General features: G+C 39.6%; 1 protein-coding gene across 1 annotated transcript; it reads right to left on the minus strand.

Annotated features, from left to right (window-relative positions):
* Positions 1–1078: 1078 nt before the first annotated feature.
* CNOT7 (CCR4-NOT transcription complex subunit 7) lies at positions 1079–23082 on the minus strand. The gene is made up of 7 exons (XM_054295686.1): positions 22999–23082; positions 22214–22420; positions 21768–21961; positions 18697–18858; positions 12933–13077; positions 5142–5252; positions 1079–2364 (listed from the first exon to the last, which is right to left on the minus strand). Exons 2-7 carry the CDS (start codon positions 22328–22330, stop codon positions 2236–2238), a joined length of 858 nt encoding a protein of 285 aa, XP_054151661.1. The 5' UTR covers positions 22331–22420; positions 22999–23082; the 3' UTR covers positions 1079–2235.
* Positions 23083–23237: the final 155 nt, after the last annotated feature.

Below are 23237 nucleotides of genomic sequence, written 5' to 3' on the forward strand. Positions count from 1 at the left end.
CTACGACAGGAAGCAAAGAAAAGCACAGCACAGCATATGGGATGCTCAGCAGTTACTTCAAAAGCAAATCCCCATCGGCACTAGAACTTTTACTGTAGGCACACATTCAGAAGGCTCTAAAAACTTCCTTTGATCCTCGATTAAAAACCAACTTCAAAACAAAAACCCATTAAAGTCCTTCGAAGAGTCATTCTGCTGAAGTTAACCAGATAGCTGTATCCATATGCTTTAGGCAAAGCTACTACTTTAAAGCAAATGCATCAAACTTCAGGGGCTCTTCATGCCACATCTATGCAAACCCTGGAGGCCACAGTAAGAATTCATCCTGCTTTCACTATCACAATATTAAAGCCAAAGACAACTGAAGTTAAAACAAGTCACCATCATCTAATGCATAATGGTATAAAAGCACTAATGGGATTAGGATGCCTCAGAAGTAAACTGCAATCACCCCTGTTCCAACTCAGGACAGTAGGAATTAAATGACTGAAAACCCATGAACACAATTCTGCTCTGAATGTGAAATCAGTCAGGGAGCAGTGAGTTAGATTCCTCTATGTCAGCATGTAGAAAAGAACTATCATGCCTAACAAAATAGAGCTGAACTGACCAAATAATGACATTGCAGGAAAAATTTTGCAACAAAACCACCAGTCTGTTGTTATGTAAGAAAACATTTCTTAGGCCTTTATTTACAAAAGCTTTAAAAACAAATACCCTCTGTTATGCAAATTACTTGTTTAAAAAGGACCGCCCAGTTACATCATCATAATTCAATGAGAAAAAGGAGTTTGATTTTTTGCTTTTCAGTACAAGATAAAACAGAGTAATTGGCGAACATGTGGAGATTTTTCTGCCATTGATTTCCGTGTCAGGCACACATACGCGCGCACACGCACAGACACACAATGTCACGCATTCCGTCATTCCAGGCTACTAGTTAGCTATTCAATACCAAAAATCCTTCCTGCACAACTGCTCTGTACACATGCTATGCAGAGTTAAGAACATACTTTAGGGTCCTTGAAAACAATATATCTAAAATATATTGTAAGATATACTCAAAAATAAACTAGCATTACACTCCTCAGGTAACTTTATTAGCTGGAAGTTATTTATATTTTGTTGTCTTACAACAAATCTCTTTAACATCTGTCTTTGTAACAACTACAAAAAGGCATGATTTAATTGTCCTTCTAATTCAATAATTCAATTAAATAGTATTTTTCAGATCTTTGGGGTTTGTCTTCAACTAAACTGACTTACAAAAATCATGAAATCAAGTACATAATAAATATGACTTCATAAAAAATATCTGAGGTGTACATTACTAGGATAAAAGTCATGAGGTTAATCAAGGGAAATGTGCCATTACAAGACTCCTACTTTTCCATTATCATTCAACTCTCAGCTTAATGGCAAAAAGGCTAAAGTCATAGCTGTTCTTCTCCTGAAGGGTGTAAAGCTGTTTTTTCAAGCCTCTTTCCCCCATCACAGAGCAGTTTTAAAGCAGCAGGCCAACCAGCAGTTGACATGTGCAGTATTTGTTGGAAGATGACCAAACACTAGTAAAGTAAGAGCAATTACTATGATTTCAGTAGTTTGTTTTGCTTGAACAAACAGAGATTATGCAGCAAATAAGTCCCGTTGTGTGGGTTGAGATACCAAGAAAATACAGCTTGAAGCTGCTGAACTTGGCAGATGATTGTTTTCTAGCTGAGGGCAAAAGAAAAAACCAAAACAAACTTCAAATAAAACAGAGGATCTGAGTCAGAGTCGCTCTCTAAAGTGCAAATCTGATGGTCCACAATCTTGAATAGCTAAAACGCCTGCATACTGGAAAGAACAGACATGAAGGGGGAAGTTAGTTATAATCAGAGCCAATTAATTTAAAGAAGGGAGGGGAAAACAAAAAACTGGAAGAACGATGTAGGCAAGTTTACCAGAATATTCATTATGATTCAACTTTCCCCTTCTCTCTGCCACACTGATCCTATACATGCTTCTTTACAAATGGGCTTGTTAAGAGGCCAAAATGTAACCCAGAAAATTTTACGTATCAATATTAAGATCAAAATCTGTGATAGGAACAGTCAAGTTTAGTACATATAAAGGCAGAAAAGAAAGTGTGCTGAGAAAGGGGGGAAAAAAGCCTTAATTGTCCAAGGGGTTCAACCAGAGATAAAACCTATATACAAGCATGTGGAGGTCAAAAAGACGGCCTTTCATTTCATGTCATGACTGTTTGTTGGCTTCTTCTTCATAAGCGTTTCCTGTGCCATTCTGTACATAAGATGACCCCGAACCAAGACCATATAAGTGGCCACAATATTTGGCATCGTCAATGTGATCTTCAAAGAACATCTAAAAAGTGAAGAGACATGAATTACTGCAAAAGAAAAGGTTCTGTTTCAACAGAACTGTAGAAAGGCTTTAAAATTACTTTCTTTTTAAATATCAAATCCCAAGGTGCAAAAAATTATATAATTAGTATAATAAGACACTTAATCTCAACACATTATCACAATGTGCTATATGACACAATTATTTAAATCTGTCAAGAAACACAATCAATTTTCCTGTGCACCTCTCCCAATTAAATGGCCAAATGCAATGTTTTCACAATTCTGTATTATTAATCATCACTCACATATCTGCAAGAGCAACAAAGACATTTCTCCATCTGATTTCTGTGGTGCTTCTTACAACAAGCATATGCTTAGCATCCATCATCAGTGCCCATTCCCTTACCTCCCCTCAGTGTGGAGTTTTCATCATACTCTGTCTTGGAATAGAGATATGCTGATTTGTATTATATAGGTTTGGGGGTGGGGAAGATGAGCACAAAACCAGTTTAGAGAAATGCAGAAAGATGCATTTTCAGCTCCTCACAGAGGGAGACTTAATTTAATGAGGAAGAGCAAAATTTTGTACCAAGACTGCATTTACATATTACAAGTCTAAATTACAAATGGAACCTTTCAGTGGAAGACAAACTAAAGCCCATGATATTCTGATACTCTGCCTTTCAGACAGGTTTTCAAGCAGAAAATCACAAATTATCTTGTCAAAATAATAAGACACACATACACAAACATTTTTCACCCTAAAACCTTTAAAGCAATCCTGGACACTCCAGTGGTTCCCATTCCCATATCCATCATCAATACCAGAAATCTAAGACAGGCAGAAATATGCAGGGACAGAACGGATGCAATACACAATCTACACATGCAGACCTGTATACACCACACAGGTCAAAACTTCTCCCTTCAAGCTTTGCTTTTAGCAGCACAGTCAGGATGGAAAATTCTGTACTGTAGGAATCAGAGACTTTAATTAAGCTTTGCAGCCCCAGCAGTTCTTAGTGAAATAAAACAGGTAGGAAGAGCCCAAAATAACAACTCTACTCTTGCAGTACCATTATTTAAGTACTCCTGATGGAAAGAAAAGGATCAGTAACTTTTTTGGCTGGCACTCCAAGACCCAGCAAGCAAGTTGCATCTCTGTCACAGCAATCAGTAACAAAATTCTGTGCCTCAAAAAGCACTATAAAGTGAAGTCTTTTTACTCAGAAATACATTTTTAAACACTGAACTCTGCTGAAAAGCTTTAAAAATCTACATTAAATTTATTTCTCTATGCTTAGTACTGTATTCTTATTCAGAAATGCTGTATTTGCAAAGAGTATTTAAGTACTGGGGAAAATATTCATTATCAGTCCATGTCTGTTGGCTTAATTAAGCAAGTGTGTTGCACTAAAAAACCCTCAGAGATTTCTACTTCTGGTAAAAGCTTTTAGTAAATAAATTCAACCAGCTAGTTTGCCATTAACACAAACTGCATCTCATTAAAGAAACTATCATGGGTTTGGACCTTCACTCTAGAAAACTAACTTGAAAGGCTGTATCTTAAGCATGATTATTGTATGCTTCCCTTTGTTTGCTTTGGATCTTCAAATTCAAGAGTGAAGTTTCACAATATTAGGCAGACAGCAGGTAGCTGCACTGGCCTTGGATCATACCAGAAACATAGTCCTTTTTATTGCATCTGCAGCCCATGACCTGCCTGACAACTGCAACAGGTCCAGCAGAAGCAGAACGGAGTGCTAGGATGAGCAAACCAGCCCAAACCATCATTCTTTATTATTCAGCTGCTGTGTCACTAATATTTGTCACAATCTCGTGGTCATTTTCTCCTTCATACAGAAGGCTGGATCCCAGAAGGTAGACTTCAGCATATAGTACTTAACATGATTAAATGATGAGGTTTGATATTGCCATCTGTTTTGACATGGTAAATGACACTGAATTGCTGGAAGAATGCCATGTTCTGATGCACTGGCATTTGTTCAGTGCAACTGCTTTCCAGAAGAGGCCTGTTCGACATTTCATTGCTCTGCTAATGTTTTAGCAGAACATCCTAATGTTTTAGAAAACATCCTAATGTTTTCCTGTTGTATGCAGACAAGTAGCAAGGAAATGTGAAGCCTGTAAGACCTGACTGTCTTTGCTGTAACCTTGAATTAACTGACCTTTAGAACCTTAGTTAAACTGAGCTTCACTCAGTGGCAAGGAGAAAGAAATGCATAGAAATTCTCCAAAGCAGACTGGAAGTCATAATTTAATATACTTCTAGCCTGAAAGTTTAGCTAGAAGTGGTTCATCAAGGTGGGGCTCCTTCCCCACCTCTCAACCTGCCACAAGCAGCAGTACACATCAGCTGGATGTTACACTGAGCAAAAGCTCTAAAAAAAAAATTTGACTTGAGTACAGTCACCCAAAAAGGAGTCTGGCTTCAGCAGTTCATAAATCACTACAGCAGTCACCTAAAAAAGGCACCCTGCAAAACAGGTGAGGAAAAAATACCCCAAAACAAAACTTCAGAAAAAATCCAGAAGTCAGGCCTAGGCTGGAATTGGGAAGAAATATTCACTCACAGCAGCAAAGCAAAGAGTCAGTAAGGCTGGTTCACACTTACTCAGGGAAAAATACAGGTGGTGTCACTTTTGTCAAGAAAGGATTGACCCCTGAAGCCCTTCAGAGACCTCCTTAAAATAACAGACTTATCAGGATCAGCAATTCCATGTGACTACCACAACCCATTACTACAATGGAAATAAAAACAGTATGTCCACCTACTTCTCTCATTTTGAAAAAGGCCATTCCTGTGAGTAAAGAATCGGATCCTGCCTGATGCTGTGGTCCTATCCTTTCCAGCTCTAACTGCTCAGCCACTTCTTGTAACCCACCCTGGAAAACAAAACATTTTTGTTAAATTAGAACACAAAACAGCTATATTTGGGAAAATATGTTACACAGGCCATACAACCTCGGACATATTTTAATATCTGCACAGTAGCTGAAACAGACATTATACTAGATAAATGCATACAAGAAGAATCAAAGTTTCCCTATCAAACAGTATTAATATTGTCTGTTAGTATTGACTAAATGAAGCAGTATTTGCAACCAACAAAACTAGTACTCCTTATGTTCCAGTTTCTCCAGTAACCAGATGTCATTACTTAACAATTCCTTTAAGGTGACTGTTGATACAATACTTTAAAAGGACAGACTACAAGGCTGCAGAGAACACACCAAAACTGCAAATCTATCTTCTCTAAAAGGTAAAACTTTTCCAGTTTTGAAGGAAATTTTCTTTTCAATAAGCTTATGTGAAAAATTATCCCCTTAACTGCAAAGTGACTAAATAAACATCATTTTAGTGTCCTCTCCAAAACAGTAATAGCTTCTACGTGTGAGAGCAAAGCTGTCAAAATTTGGTTTAGTTTTACATAGATAACACTGATCAGCTGAAGGACAGACATGTAATACTGTAACTGCAATATTTTAATGCTGTGAGCACATGATTGTACAAAGACTTGTTTTAATTCAGTAAGCTATAAAGCTACTGGCAAACTTAGGCACATGCACATTCTTAAAGATCTGGAGAGATTAAAAAGAAAAAAAAAGACAGAACCTTTAGTGCTGCCATAAGCACTGAAAGGCAAAAATGTTGCACAAAGACAATGCTTTTAAACAAGAATGCCTAGAGTTCACCTTCCCATACACTCTTGACCTGCTTCACATACAGGAAGTGAAGCAGTAAGAGGCAGTCAAAATTAAAACTCATGAAGCTACAAAGGAGTCCAAATTGAAAATCAGATCAAACATTATGAAAATTCCTGAGAATTTTATGGCAACATGTTTGGGTCCATCATACTATTCTGACCCAGAAGTGAGCCCTTTCCCCATGTCCAGAAAATTATGTGAGGTGTCAAAGAATAACCTCCATGTTAACAACCTCCATAACCCAGCCTGGCTACTGCAAAAATTCACCCTGCCCTGGCTGGAACCAGGACATTATCCATTTCTTATTCTATACTATCTATGTCATGTCCAAATCTTGTAAGATCCAACAATACACATACATACACACACACAAGTACAGCTTCCCTCTGAGATGTCTGTTAATTTAGTCCATTACTGCGGCTTTTATTTATCCTCGATGCCTTCCAGGGAAGGAGGGCTGGTGTGCTGCCAGCTCATTGCAAGCTGCATTAGGAGCTCATGAGTAGTATTACATGGACCACTCCATACTTGCTAGCCACAGTAGTTATGGCATGCAGAGGCAGTGGCAATCAGCAACCAGTATTATACAATTCAACATTGCAAACTGTTCTTACCCAAAAATCAAATCCCCTTGAAGTACACATTACCATTTCCCCACCCCTTTGTGGGGAATGTGTACCCAGGTCTTTGAGTAAAAACAATCTCACAGATGGGTTTGCCTTTGCTTGAGGCAGAACTAATCCAAACTGACTTCCCTAACATGTTGCTCATATGCACAATGGGGATTTATCCCCTTCTGTGGTATGTGGAGGCTTTGATTGGGCAAGGCCAGCTCAGTTGGTGGAACCTCAAAAGAAGGTGTTCACTGGTGTTAACATTTAAGGAGATGGCCTCTGCTTAATGTAGAACCACTGTTAGAAAGTTCTCCAGCGATTCCTTTCAATGTTTTTAACAGTCCATTGTACCATCTAATTTTCCCAGAGGCTGGTGCATGACAGGGAGTATGATACACCCACTTCATACCGTGCTCTCTGGCCCAGGTGTCTCTGAGGCTATTTTTGAAATCAGCACATCCACTTACTCCACACAACAGTGGCATGATGTGTGAAAGGGGCTTTCCTTCAAACACCCAGACCAGCACTGGTAGTTGGAGTGCCAAAAGGAGCTGTGCTTGGGTGCCAATCGCTTCTGAGGCAGCTCAAATCCCTCCATAAATACCAGAATCTCTTCTTCAACTGGGGCATAGCAGGCCTCAGATCCTTTGCACCCCCAACTCCAGAACCCAGGTCAGCCTCAAGTCTCTCCAGGAAGCCTCTCACAGAGGCTCCAGGAAGGCCATTCTCCCCAGCAGCCATGAAGAGCTCCTAACTCCACATCTTGCCACCAGACTGGCCCAAGGGCTACTGGATGAACAATCTCTCATCTGATCTGTTCAAAAGCTTGTTGTTGTTCAGGACCCCACTTTAAATCATTCTTTTCCTGGGTCACTTGATAGATAGGATTTATAATTTGATTGTAATCTGAGATATGCATCCTCCAAAAACCCACAGCACCTAGGAAAGCCTGTGTTCCTTTCTTACTGGTTGGTGGGGATCTAGCTGCTACGTTGTTGACCACATCAAGTGGAATCTAACAACATCCATCTTGCCATTTTCCTCCTAAAATCTGAACATCCTGGTAGATCCCTTGACCTGAATTTGCTTTATGGCAAAACCAGCCTTCAGGACGATCTGGATTATTCTCTCCCCTTTCTCAAAAACCTCCCCTGCCATGTTCCTCCATACAACAACATCATCTATGTACTGCAAGTCTTCTGGAGCCTCCTCCTTTTCCACTGCAGTCTGGATCGGTCCATGGCAAATGATGGGGGCTTTGTTCCCACTACTGGGGCAGTAGGTCCCAGGTGTACTGGATGTTCCTCCAGGTGAAGGTAAACTGTGGCCTGCACTCTGCTGCCAAAGGAATGGGAAAAAAATGCATTAGCAATATCAGTGGTGGTACCACTTTGCTGCCTTGGACTCCAGTTCATACTGAAGTTCTAGCATATCTGGTATAGCGACACATAGTGGTGGTGTGACTTCATTCAGGCCATGACAGTCCACTGTCAATGGGCCATATAGGATTTTTAAAGGGTGAGCACATCTTGCTGACCACTCCCTGGCTCTCTAGTTCACGAATCATCTCATGGATGGAGGTCATGGAGTACCTGGTCCGTGCAGTTTTGTTGACAGTGCATTGCTGTGGTAGAGATTGGTACCTGCTGTTCTTTGACCCTCAGCAGTCCCAAAGCAGAAGGGTCCTCTGAGAAAGGAGACAAGTTATTCAGCTGTCTAATTTCCTCTGTCTCCACTGTAGTTATCCCAAAAGCCCAATGATGCCCTTCTGGGTCCTGCAGTAATCTATGTCAAGGATACACAGAGTCTCTGTATGCCTCAATAGCGGAGACTCTGGTCCATACTGGTGGGGCATGGGACATCTCTCCAGTTTTCTCAAGTCTTTTGAATCTGTCTGGACAGTCTTTTGACACCAAGGAGCAGGCTGGTAAGGAGGAAAAGAGATGATCTTCCTATTACTGGAGTCTGTCACCTGATGGACTGCTTTTTCTCATCCTTTCATTGACATCAATGCCAAGGAGCTGGTGAATGACAATGGTGTGCTCCATACAAACTTCTGCCACATGGATTGCGTACAATGGACCTTATCTGGATCTACAGGAGACTTCCTGTTATTTGAATCCTTACATATCACCTCCAGCACACCTAATTCTCTCAGGTATCTTTCTCCATGCGTTGCATCTGGTTGGGCACACCACTGGATCATCCATGAGAGAATACCCTTCTCTCACACTTGCCAGGAGTCACCTCCAGAGGGTGAGAGTTTCTTTGTCCTCTTCCTGAATCCCCATGAGGATGCCAGTTTCATATTGTGTGCCATGATACTTCAGCATTTCAGCCAGCTCATCCAGGGCTTTCATGACTGGTGGCTGGAATTTTTTCACCTACCTCACACAGAGATAGGAATTGAGGGATTATCTCTGGTCCTGCCTCTTCCTCCTTTTGTGAGAGCTCTACTTCCTCTTTATCCCTGACTATGCAAAGTGATTCAGTCCTGAGATTTCTTCTTCTGTGTAGGTATGACTGTTACTGGCATGAGTTATTCTTCCAGTTCAGCTGCAGTTTGAGTGGTCACACCACCTGTTGATCTGCTTTCTTCCTCTTCCCCTAACGGTTCTGTCCAGCACTGGACTGTGTCCAGTAAAGAGCAGCCAGGGCCCAGCACACTTCAGTAAGTTGATTCTTTATGGAGCTGCATTCTTGCAAATATTCTGTCACTTTATCAAGGTCCTGTAGTGATACTCTCAAAACATTGGAGGAGAGAATTTTCCCCAACAATGGTCCATTTTATCCCACATTCCATGCTACTCATGACTATCCTCCCTCAGACAGATTAACCTTCCTAGAAATCTTTGTCCTGATTCTAGACACAGTGTTGACTGTACTGACTCAAAACATGGTGTAGACCATGTAGACTGAGACAAAGCTGACACAGGAGCAAGAACATGTTTTCCTTAACATCAAAAGGAAATTACAAATTCTCAAAAGCTATTCTGACAGGCCTGAAGGAGAAAAGGGTACTGAAAAGCTGGGGAAAGCTATCCTCCTGTGTTCTCTCCACAGACTAGGTATGATTAGGAATGGACTCCCAGAGGTAGCGCCCAAAGTAAGGGTAGGAGAGTAGCACTGAATACACTGAATATCGCAAATGATCCTCATTGCCCTTGATGTTATCATGTTATAAACATGATTCCGGTTCATACAACCAACATACATCAACAAAGCAATCCTGATCTGAAAAAGAACATCCTCATGGGCACATAGTACATCTACAGAAACATAAACAGGCGTAGGTAACACACTCACACAAACAGACCAAGCAACATTGAGACCACTGGCTCTGAATCTAATGGGACAAATGCTTAGATGGAATTTGTTTCCAATCCACTCTGATCAGATCTCATTCCTTCATGCCCCACACTGCGTGCCAAGTAAGGCTGTCATGGTTTAGGAACAGTATTCTGCAAGTTAGTGTTTCCACTAAAACCACTTCAAACTACACTCACTCACTCCTATCCCCGCCCTTTCCTGTGGCAGATTGGAGAGGAGAACTGGAGGCACAAAAAGTGAAGATCACAGGTTGAGATGTGAGCCATTTAGTAGAAAACAGCAGTGAGACAAGAAATCAAACAGAAATAGCAACAATATTAATGACAGAGTGGGCAAGAAGAGAAACATTGCTCACCAACAGAAACACAAACAGAAACAATGATTGGTCCCTCCACCACACTACCCTGACCTGGAAGCAAGCCCTTCCCCCATGCCCAGAAAATGATGTGAGGTGTCACAGAATAACTTCCATGTCCTAGCCATGCCCCATCCTGCGGGCAAAAATCCACCCTGTCCTGAATGGAAGCAGAACAAAAAATTATGAGACTACTCAGATTCTCTTTCAGAATTCTGCACTCCACATAGGTATGCTTCACTCTTGGAAAAGGACAAATTCTTCCCAAATTTTCAGAATGTCAAGCTTCCAAGAAAAAGGCCACAAAATAATTTACATAATCACACCACGATGGTCAACAGCAAATCTACATCAAATTCTCATTTCACTACACAGTCACAGATCTCACTGTTCTGTAAAAAACCCTGAATTAATAGCAAGTATCCAACAAGGTCTACCAATTTAAATTACTTAGGATTGCCACTACTATCAAAAGGTTTGTAATTGTCTAAATAAAAAGCCTTTTAGACTGTAAGCAAGACTTTAACTTCTAATACAAGTCAACTCTCAATCTGCATGCCAAGTCATAATAACAGACTGTAAATTCACAGAGTACTTAACTCCACAAAAAAAAGCAAACAGATTTCCAGTTCTGAAGCCTATTTCTCTTTCCAACGCCAAGAATCTTTTTTGAGTGTGTGGGGGCAGAGAGTGGGGACCTCCAGCAGATCAGTGACATACAAAAAATAACTTAGACAAGTCAATAAAAGACAACTGCACAGCTGTTCAATTCACTGCAATTTAATAACGATCAAAGGTGACACACATTAGGAGACAGCACAAGCATTTTCAGAGTGACAACACTAAATGTTTAGTGATTTGTTTCAGGTAGCTTCTCTCAGTACAGTTCAAGTCCACCATCATTTCATCACTGGTAAATTTGGAGGGTAAAGATAGTCTATTTCCCTTTCCCTGCTGTCACTATCAGTCTGCAGATTAGGTGAGTGGATCAAAATTTACTGCAGGAAAGCTGACCTACATATTCAGCTCTGAAAAAAAAAACCACCCTTGTTCTTATGGTTTGCCAAAATAAGACCTGTGAAGGTTTTTCTCGTCTTCTAAAAAAATCTTAGTGTCTCTAAACAATGCAGGTTACACACAACTATGCCTTAATTCTGCGAGAAACTACAATACCCTCTTTCCCAAGCCCACTGGGAATGTCACCTCTGAATGGTAACAAGGAACATCAATTTGTCACCTTTTCCATATCACTAAATTTGGAATATACATTCTGTTCTTGCAAAGTGTGTCACCAGACAGGCACCAGATGCTCTGCTATGCTTCACTGGGAGTGTGAAAGTGAAGACTTTGTAGGGTGAGTTGCCCCCACCCCTCATTTAAGACTCCTGAAATTTAGGAGCATTTAATTTTTACTCCTGGCCTCTTTGGAGAAGAAGTGTTTCTAAGATGTTCCCTAATACACAGCCATTTGCCCAGATGATTATACCAGTAACAATTGTATAGGAACACAGGTAAGTATACTTTTCTTACTAACTGGAAGGGTGATCTACATTTTCAACATTAATTTGATTAACAAAGGATTAACACAATTTACTTTCCACAAAACTAGGCTACTACTCCAAGTGACATACTGCTAGTTCATCTCAGAAAGAAACACAAGACTATAAACAGCACACAGATCAGTAGTTCAGCACAATGAACTGGCAAGCCATTCCTTAGGATTTGATGTGATGTGTTCTCTTCTTACTGCAGGTTTTCATTAAGAAATCCTAGAGAATTGAATTACTTTCCATAAAAGCAACAAATCATCAATTGCCTCAGATGAGTGATGCAGCTCACTCCAGCAGCAGTCCAGACTCTTAACAGCTCTCTGGCAACTAAAGCTGTTAACAGCGCATTTAGTATCTTTCTTTCACTTGCTGTCTTCCCCTTCACACGCTTAGCTCCAGTTCCCACTCATTCTCCAGTCCAACAAGCTATGCAAACTTTATGCCTGATAGAGTAAGCCAATTAGCCCCCCTGGCCTGACATGAGAGACTAGTTTCTAGTTCATTTTTTTCCCTAGAAGTCACATATTGTCCCTGAACATATGTTGTTGTTTATCTTTGTTTATTGGGCCATCTGAAACATTCTTCACTTCATTTCTCTTCCCAAGACACTTCCACATCATCTTCTTGAAATTACCTCAGCCTAGATGACTGCAGTTCTTTAGTGGACTGCACAACGAGGAAACAAGAGCATATGAGACCCATCAATTCTTATGGCTAAGGAAATGAAGAATTAATTCCAAACATGGGTTTATCATCTATCAACAAAGTATTGTAAATACAGCTTCAACATGGTATTTCTAACTGGTAAGCAGTTACAAAAATTGACTTTGTGCTTTTGCCGGCTTCTCATAACACCTTTAATATTAAATATATAAAGCTTGAGACAACAATGCTTAAAATGCATCATAAAAGTAAAAGCAGAGAATAAAAATAGAGAAAGTATTTTTAAGCATGACATACTCTGTCTCCAAATGCAAAATTTGTTCCAAACCATTAGCAGATTACTTACCTTCAGATTTTTGCAACTCTTCATAAGATATTTTACATCATAGATGACAGGGAAAAACAATCGCAGTATCTCAAAGAAGTCCAGCTCTTCCTCAGGTAAATTGGAGTTTGTCAGGATCTTGATTAGATAGCCAAAGTCATATCCACTGCAAAGTAATACCAAAAACAATATAAGTAAGTGACTTAGAAGCATCCTTCTCACTTCAAGATTTCACTGGACTTTGACAGGAAAAACAACAACCTTCAGGACTTCACTGCACATTGACAGGATATTCTGCTTAAATCCAATGCAATAAAGACTAACGTCTATGAAAAAAACTAAACTTCAATATAAACAGCCCCACTGCAGATTCCAGAGAAAACATTTTAATTTAGTCTGAAAGAGGCCAAGTGAAGATGCAAAAAGATCTGCCTATAGTAGTTTCTCTAAATCCCAAAATAAGGTAGGGCTGCTGGGTCTTCATCTGATAACAAGGACTTTCACCATAAAGACTCCTAAGCTGATTTCTTTCACATAGACTGGAGTTTCTCACTCCAAATTGAGACAGACAAACACTTCTACAGTTCTTGAAATCCAAAAGATTAATGAGTTTCCAGAGCCAGTGCATGTTTGTGCCTGGAGGCAAGCCTAACCCTCAGCAACAAAGAGGAGGAATTGTCTTTCAACTTTTCCAATTAAATCAGCACACAGACAACTACAAAGTTTAATAGCTTGTAGACTATTACTCTTTCTGGAGGCAATGACAGAGTAAGCTGGAAAAATGTTTGTGTGTACATGTAAGCCTGCAGGAGGCAGAAAGGTAACTAAGCAGTGCTTATTTGTTAGAAGAAACGGCGGTATTGTAGTGTGCACATGGTAGAGAGAGTTTGGGAAGGCTTCCTCCTCCATAGAGTGACTGAATAAAGAGGACATAGGAATGAGGTGTGGCAGTAACGTGGAAACGTACTTTTACAAATAGTTATGAGAGGAAACAAGAGGGTTAAGTAGAGGAAAGACAGATATGGGGTATTAAAGCAACTCTGACTCCATAATAAAAAGCAGTGATGACAAGTTATGCTTTTTCTTAGGGGGGCAGCAATTACAAACCAGATAATTCATAACCTGACCATGAAACTCACCTGTTCTGATCCCTTGTACTTGCAGGACTGCTAATGCATGAAACTAAATGGAAGAGTGATTTCTTTCTCTTCCATGTTTGCATTGAACCAGATCAGTTCCTAGATTTTACTGACATAAATTTAAAATATGCCTGTACTAACAAAGAAGATGAAAACACACCACAAGGCTGCCTCTACTGAAGGCTTTATCAGTTTTGCTATTTAAGGAATCTTAGCATAGGGTGAGGGACGATTCAAGTGAGCAGGTGGCCACCACAGACTCCAAATTTCCAGTTTAAGACTTTGTGTTCATTCCTGATTATACAAGGGTCATACTCAAAACCAAGAATTTTTCAATTTGGTAAATACTGGTCAGGATCTTTAACTGTGAGATAAGCAATAGAAACGACAAATCAGTTAAGACCACTGATCCTGCAGATATTTAGGAGCCACAAAAAGCAGTGACATCTGCAGGCTCAAAGCTTCAGCTTGCACATTCAACGTAAATAAGTTTACTTTGTGAACCATTTTTATACAATAAGATTAGCTGACATCTTTATACTATGAGTTTCAAGACAGAGGGTAGAAAAACCTTCAACATACTGGGGGTATATGGATTGTTTGCTACAAGTCCATCAATACAAGATATAAAATACCTATAGATTATTGCAGCTCTCCCATGGGAGTTTCCAGTGCTCTAAGGAGAAATTTTACATTGAACAAATCCTGCACTGCCTCTGGTACTTTGAAGCTGTGCTGGCAACCCTCCATCTCAACAGCAACAGACACTGGCCAGGGAGCAAAGGAGCCAAAGATAAAGAAGGATTTCAGTTGACTCTTACAAAGTAAAAACTGTAGTAAACTTGGCAAAACAGTAGCTTGGAAGTCTAATTTTATTAGATAATTTGAAGAGGGAGGGAAGTGGTGGGAAAGTCCATATCAGCAAAAAGCCCTCTAAAGAAGAAAAGAAAAAGTCACACTAACAAAAAAGGCTGTTCAAAAAGATGCAAAAAAACCACTGTTCAGGATTATGGAGACTTACCCCTTCAGATTCTACAGTTTATCAACTCCATGAATTCCTTGATCATCCTCAAGATTCAAATATAACAAGCCATATTAAAGTGAAAGAAACCATATTTGTGCTACTCCTCTTCAAAAAAATGTTTGACTTGTCTTTAAAAAAAAAGTGTATTAATAAAATAATAGCAAATAGATGCCCTCAAACACTTCTAATTTCTTTAAAGTAGGAAGTACTTAAAGAAAAGTCAACATTCCTTTACTATTCATATTGAGACGGAGCAGACTATTAAAAATAGCAATTTTGATTGAGAATTCCACATTTTTTTTCACTTAGAGATTGTAGCAGATCCAAGCTTACAGACATAAAAACTGCCACTCCAATTTAAGACTAAGATAGATCCATTAAAACAAATGTTGAGTGGCCACTGCTGAATGCTAAGAGAAGGCTAAGTAAGTCCATGGTGAGCAATTATGTAATTACGTACTCATTAAAGAAGTTTTCTTCTAATCCTGTAATAGTGATTAGTGGTTGGTTTACACCCTGAAGCACACAGACTTCCTTGCCTGAAAAACCTTGCACCATTTCTAATATAATCACCTGAAATTGCTTAGCACAGCGAGCCACAATCTGTGGAGCTATACAACACAAGCACTCACTCTTACAAACATTTGTTTTGTTTTTTTCACTGAACATGGACAGCTCTAGGCAAAAAGACAAGAGTGGACATCAAACATGCCTCTATTTCTTTTCCTTACTATCAAGATAGAATCCAGATAGCCAATGAATTCTACTCAATCACCAAACCTCTGAAATAAATCAAAATGTGCAAGAGCTGAGAAAGCTTTAGTTCATTTTATGATGCTAACAGAAATGAACCAACAGATTAAATTTTACTAAAATTATTTAGACACAAATGATTATTGAAACACATTAGCTTGGAACTTTGCAATATCCCAAGAACATCTAGTTTTTGTTTTCGAAAAAGCATGTTTCCACAGACCCTCCAAAGGTAGACAAAGGAGGTTGCACAGAAGTGGACACTCAAAGCTTGAGCAGACAGTTGAACATCCACAAAATCAGCATTTGAGCTGTTCCTTCCTGACTTGCTAGACTGTCAAGCACTCGCAGCTCTCTTGACTGTGATAAAAAAATCACAAATTCAGGGCTTCCTCCTTCTCTCTCATTAACTTAAACGCATTTTAACACGCACACACACAAGATTTGATGGAAGTTGTCTATGAAGTTGCAATACACAAGAATTGGTGACAGTCCAAATATTTCTTCACTCATATCTGACAGTACTGCATTCCAGAGATTTGCCAACATGTCAGGATGCCAAGGCAGCTACATCAAATGTGGAGATAGAAAGCACACAAAGAGAACTATTTGAGAAGCGAAGAGCTTGCAAATGAACTGCATAAAAGTTCAGGGAAATCAAAGACTAGAAAATGAAAACCAAATCATATCTTCATCCTCTGAGGAAGGAGTAATTCAATTCTCCCACTTACTATGGGACTCAAATTTTAAGAGCTAGTAGTACTTTAAGCATTTTAAGGTAACAGAGGCAATAGGAAAGTCAGCAACTACCAAGCACAACTTTATCAGTTGTTAAAGAACTACTGCATGGAGAGCCTCAATGGAACAAATTTTCAACTGAGCATCCTGCTGTGTCAGTTTGCACTGATAGAACACAATCACAATCAAAGATGTGATTAGAAACCACTGTTCACCATTCTTTGTGGCACATTTTATATGACCCATGCTCATTTACAGCTTTACATAATTTTGGTTTCCTCAGAACTTAACTTACTCCAAGGTTTTGTGCTCAAAATAATAACAGCAAGGTCTAAAAAAGCACAAAAAGCTTTAAACACTCTAATAATCAGTGTCTGACAAACATATGCTAAACAACAGTCTTAAGAGGATTTCTAAAGACACTTTCAGTGAAATCCACAACAGAAACTCATTTTAGCACAGATGAAACTGGACTTCTATTAATAAAGCCATTTCAAAAACTCTTCATAAGCTGCACCAGTAAGAAATGGCATTATTGCACATGGCTTGCACTACACTTCGACCAGCCCATTAGTCAGGAATTACACACACATTAAATATAATTATGCTCTAGAAAGAATCCCTAGAGTAGAAATTGCTCAGGTATGCCTTATACCAGGCCCTTAGTCACCAGGCAATATTGGAAAAACACTAGTCTGAGGCTGAAGCTGCTTCTGTGTGGCATCCCCTGCTGAGGCACAGTTACATGCATAACCTGCCTCCCCCTCCTCTTGAACCATCCCAGTCATATTACTGTAGTCAAGTGTAAATCATAACTATACACATAGCAGCCCATAATACTGTGCTTAGGACGTTGAAAAAACTCTAATTTGGCTTTTGTAGTTATTTTGACCCAATTTAAAGCATTCTTGTTACATTATTCTTCCCCAAGCTGCTACTCTAGAAACAAGATAACAAGAGTAAGATTATTTTAGAGTCTTACCCTGAGTCAAAACAGCTGTTAAGTGAAAGATGGAAGTGACAACTGTGCTCAGAGGATCCTTCTTTATTTAACTGTCTTTTCTTTTAAACCTTTCTGCTTTGGAAACTCAGCCAAGCACTTCTTTGTACAAAACAAATCAAAACCACGACTTCTGCAAAAATGTTACATGCACCCTTCTACTACTGTTACACATTTCTTGCCAAAATAATTCTTATTTTCAAGTTTGTTTATTGCATAAATACTTCTCTAATTCCATGTGACTTTGTCTTTGCCAACTATTAATACTTATGGACAAAGAATTTTTTATTCTAATTTCATCATTTACATATCATCCATCAACACAACGTGAGATACAAATTTTAGCTGAGACTGGTTTGCTTACAGTCTTGTTCATTTCCTTTACCTTGCTGACTTCCTTAGAAGGCAGCATTTAAGACACCAACTCAAGGGCATTACATAGCAATAAGCCTTTAAAGACACTGTTGCTTGCAAAAATTCTGGCATGCAGTTAGCTAAACAACTACTGTGTACGTTTTTAAAGTGTTAAATCCTATTAACACTCAAAAATCTTTTGTATTATGGCAGACTCAGAGATTTCACATTTGCATTTCTATTTCTACTTGAGAGATGATGGAATAAGTAGTAAAATAGATACATAAAACTGATGAAGGATCCCCTTCCAAGCTGAGTAATTTCATCTGCTCAGATTAGCAAGAGATTTACAACAAATTTAAGAGTGCCATATAGACCTCTTTACTGATAATCCTCTTCTATAAACAGACAATATTTCCCCAAGAACTGCTCAGAAATAGTTTGCTTTTAGTAATGTTTCTGTTATTACTTGCACGTGTACAGCTCCACCTGCTGGTTTAGCAGTTTCGTGTTTACCAGCTTCACGGTTTTCTGGTTACTGAATAAACACCCAAGCTAAAAACACCAGTACAACCCCTGTATTCTTCAACACCAGTACCCCTCTATTCTTCTAATACAAAATGGTGTTAGAGGTATTACAGCAGAAATATTTCCTCAGTCTTACCGACCAAGATATGGGCTACATACATTTAAACTCAAGGGATGTGAAATCCAAGTTCTAGAACTCAAACACCCATCAGATGTTGGAATCTCAAACACGTCACATGCAGAATTTACCTATGAAAGGAAAGCCACTTGACTCCTTCACACAATACAACTCCTGATGTCATGAGCAGTTCTGCAAAGTACTGTGTCTCAATTCCTTCTTCTTCGTGCTTTTTAAACTGGATACCAGACGTTGTCAACAGTTCAATAGAGTCCTGAGCATACATATCTTCTCTAAAAACAGAGAGGAAAAGTAAATTTCCAAAATCTACAAGTCTCAATGAGGTAACATTTCTTTTTTGCTATTCATTCCACAGACTAGGAACAATTTAATTTTCTTCTAGGTTAATTACAAAACCAACCATTTTTCAAAGTTTATTTTTAACCTTCATTATCACTTTTTTTAACCTTCATTATCATTTTACCATTCCCAGCACCTCCATTCTTACCATATTCATAAAAAAATTAGCTCCTGCTCCTTTTCCAGTTACCTATAATCACCCTTTTGCAAGTCTATAGATGAAAGTGCATCTGTAGAACTTATCTGGTAAAATATCTGTATAAATCACTTGAATTGTGACAAATTAAATGTAACAGTTGAAGCAGTAACACATTACATTGCAGAAATACGAGAAATACAATACAGATCCCAGTACTGAATTAGTTCTGTACAAAATATTTCTCAGAAGTTTTTTGTGATTTAAGCTTATGTAAATATTTAGACATGTTCATAAGAACTTTTTTTTCAGTAAAACTGGAAATGGAGTACTTGCTCCATTTAGCAAAACCTTAGAATTCAGAGATCCTGACTTTTTCTGTCTAAATTATTTCTTTCTAAACAATTTGTTTTAACTTTAAAAGCCTATTTTGGACCTAAAATTTAAGAGGATGAAATAATTCCTCTACCTTTTTTGACCCCTCCTACCTTTGTGTTTATTCCCTTTAACACCACCTTTTTTTTTTGGCAATGTTTTAAGAACCTCATGCTGAAATTCATGTTTTTGAGCTGATTTTCTCCCTTAAGTTTTATCTGTATCATCATTACAAAAACATGGAATGGTTAAATGAAGGAAAAAAAAAGTAAGCATGTAAGTACTTAGAGAATGAAGCTCATTTTACTGTCCGTAACATACTACTCCACAAAATCTCTTCAGTGTACAGTTTCAAATTTTAATAAAAAACAACAAAACAAAAACACAAGAAAACCTAGACAAGACAACCAATATATCAAACTTGACTATTAGATTCAGTCATAGATCTGTATTCCTTATTCCTAAGAGCAAGTCATCATTCTTTAGAACACAGACATATCCTCAAGATGTGTTACATCTTTTTTCCTCACTCCCACACAGCTGCCCTTTGGTTCTCCAGCTTTGAGGCAGCAGCTTCTCAACACCTGTCTGTATCTATAACACATTAAAGAACCCATCCAAAACAAAGGCACCATTTAACAAAAAGGGGGTTTCATTCTAGTTGCTGCTCTGTACTAATCAGGTGCAGAGCATGATTAGAGAAATATTTATGCTCTTTAGAAGCACACTAAAACAAGACCTGGCTGGAACCACACACACACAAAAAATTACCTTCTAGGAACAACAAACAGCTGTTTTGCTTTAGGAGGAGAACATTTGGCACAGTGCCATTTCCCAAAAGGATGTTTATAAACGGACAAAAAAAGGTTGTCCATCCACATATTAAAAAAAAAAAAAATATATATATATATATATATATATATATATATGAATTTGTCATGCAGTACTTACCAAGTTTCTATTTTTCTATAACCCCCACCATCAACTAGCAACAAGGTAATTTGGTGATTACCTGTATCTTGCCTTACTGAACTGTCTTATCTCTGCAGCATCTGGCACAAATAGACGGAAGGCTACTTTTGCTTTCAGTTGTTTGACGTTAAGTAGATCTTTGAAGCTCAGAAAATAAATGAAGTGCAGCATAGGCCCTTCTTCATAGATCACAGTCTGGAAGTTATTAATTCCTTTTTCTCCCATAATTAGTAGTATTAGTATATTTTTCTATTTAAGAAAATGGGTAACTCTCATCCAGCATTTATATGGACAGGTAAGTTCAGAGATACCAAAACATTAAATCTGTGCTTACTTTTCCTTCAAGAGACAATTCACACAAGACTAAACAGAGCATGTCATTGCTCAGATCAAACTGATGTGTGACAATCCACACCACTGCCTGTTTAAAAGAGCACAAAGATCAAGAGAGGCAGCAGAGGTTTTCCTCCTAGGAACTCCAACTACTTTGAAAACAAGTCTTTTCATCTGCAGAAAAAATAAAGGTCTGTTCTCTAAAACCTTCTTCATAGGCTGTGAGTTTAACTCATGTGTATAAAGTTGTCCAGTTCTCAACTTGTAACACAACTGCCAAAAACTCCAAGGTTTAAACGTGTGAGAAGTGTTTGTACTGATATTCAATTCAGTAGATAATCAACATATGAGAATCTATCAGACCAATTTTGCTTACTTCCAAAAAACAAAACCAAGATACAAGTAACTTTGTTGACCAGCTAAAGATATAATTAGAGCACCAGATAAGCTTTTGATCCCCCTGAAAAAGTGAGGTTTATGCTTAAAAAGTTTTATCACTGATAAAAATCACATTTTGAAATAGAGTCCACGGTATTATTCCAATACAGTAAAAGTCAGCTTGCTTTTTAACCAAAAAAATAGACAAAATAAATCAGAATGATAGTATCTGACATACTTTTTTAGTCACTTTAATTATTTTTTTTTTAAGTGTTGGTATTTTCCATTTAAAGTATGTAAAGAAACAATATGTGATTTCTATAACAAGTAGTAAGAGTTAAACTAAGTTAAGGCAGAAGCACTCTGAAATGCTAAACATGAAAACACAGAGCTAACTCTTGGACTAAGTATAAAATGCCTTCCATATTTTTTTTAAACTGCTTAGCATTTTTGACCAAATTACCAACAGCAAGACAGACTGCACAGAAATGAGGGAAGAAATCACGTTTGGCTGACAGAAGTTTTCCTTACAGGAGTATTTATGGTATTCCAGTACTACATTCAGATAGATAATGAAGTTGCTACAGTATTTATACATTTTCAGTAAGTCAGGAACATACGTTTAGCAGCACAGAACTGAATACTTACGTTAAGTTAAATTTAAAATTAAATTGCCAAGTTGAAGTTCCTGGAGGGTATTCTCCTTGCTCATTCATAAACGTCAGTCCTAGTTGAATTATTTTTAGCAAGTCGACATTGCAGCGTAAGAGTTGGTACTGATAGTCTGCATTGCTTCTGAATTCTCCAATAGGCCTTGCAACTACTCCTGGAAATTCTGTGTCCTGCAAGAGCAGAATTTAAACTTGAACACACAACAACCATATAGATCTAACCATATCATAGCTGAAGAGTACTGTGTGCAAAATTAACTTTTAAAAAGATAAAAGATTAGGATCCAGATGTTCATGCAGCACTAATTCAACATTAAGACTTCCTCGGGCTTTCGATTTAAAAGGATGAGCAAATTTACTGACCTCAGCTGAAGTCACGATTTCTGCAGTAATTTGCTAGACAGACACCAAGCACCCACTTACCATAGCTACGTAGTTATACTTCCGTATAACTTGACGAATTTTCTTCATCTCTTCATCCAAGTTACAAGCCCAAACTTCACAGATTCTTTGGCTATGATCTACGGTAGCTGCTGGCATAGTGGGGGGCTTTAGAGACCATACATCAAATGTTACACTTGACCGAGGATTGGTTTCATAAAGAGAACTTCAACTGTTTATTTTTTTAGCCTAAGAGAAAAACAAAGCAGAGCATCAAAGTGTAACGTTTTACTCTCAGTTTATCTGAAGAAAAAAAAAAAAGGCTTAAGCACTACATCCACACTTTATCCTCGCGGTTTCACAAAAGCAGGACAACATAGCCACAGGAATTTCGGCTCCGCGAGCTCAGATTACCATCAGAAACCAAACCCCTGCGGTTTCGTTAGCGACTCTTTCCCGCACAAGGGTGGCCAGGCGCACTGGTGACACGGATACCGGAGACACCGGCTCCCCGGGCGCTCCCGCCCCGCGGCTCGGCAGGCGCGTTCCTGCGGACCCCCGGGCTGCGTGCAGCAGGGAACGGAGCGGCAGAGCAGAGTCACGGCAGCGCCGGGGTGCCGCGGGGGCCTCCCGAGGCGGGAGCGGCTCCCAAGGACCCCGCTAACCCAGCGAGGGGCGCGCGGAGACCGACACACGGCCGGCCGGGTTCCCGCGCGCGTGAAAGGCCCCGGGAGCGCCCGGAGGAGCCGCGGAGCGCGGGGGTCCCGCAGGGCCCCGCTCCGGTGCCGGTGTCCCCGCCCGGTGCCCGCGGCGCCGCCCCCGCTCACCCCTCGCGCTCCGGCCGGGCCGCGCCGGGTCTGGGAGGCCCCGCGCGGCCCCCGCGAGCCGCAGGAAGCGCTGCTGCCCCCGGCGCCGCCGCCGCGCGCACAAAGCCATTACATCATCGCCGCGCGCCGCGGCCTTTCCCCCCTCCCCTCTGGCCAATCGCCGGCCGCGCCGCCGCTCCCCTCCCGCCCCGCCCCTCCGCCGCTCGGGTCGCGGCGCGCGGCGCTGACGCGGCCCCGCC

This window comes from Melozone crissalis, unplaced genomic scaffold (genome assembly GCF_028551555.1).
Source record: "Melozone crissalis strain CALT ecotype California unplaced genomic scaffold, PUWL_Pcris_2 ptg000006l_1, whole genome shotgun sequence".
Classification (NCBI taxonomy): Eukaryota; Metazoa; Chordata; class Aves; order Passeriformes; family Passerellidae; genus Melozone; species Melozone crissalis.

Coding starts and splice junctions, on each gene's coding strand:
- CNOT7 (XM_054295686.1), bottom strand. CDS start 22,330: ATGCCAGCAGCTACCGTAGATCATAGCCAAAGAATCTGTGAAGTTTGG. Junction 21,962..22,213: donor AGTATAACTACGTAGCTATG/GTAAGTGGGTGC, acceptor CTGCTCTTGCAG/GACACAGAATTTCCAGGAGT. Junction 18,859..21,767: donor AATTTTAAATTTAACTTAAC/GTAAGTATTCAG, acceptor CTCTGTTTTTAG/AGAAGATATGTATGCTCAGG.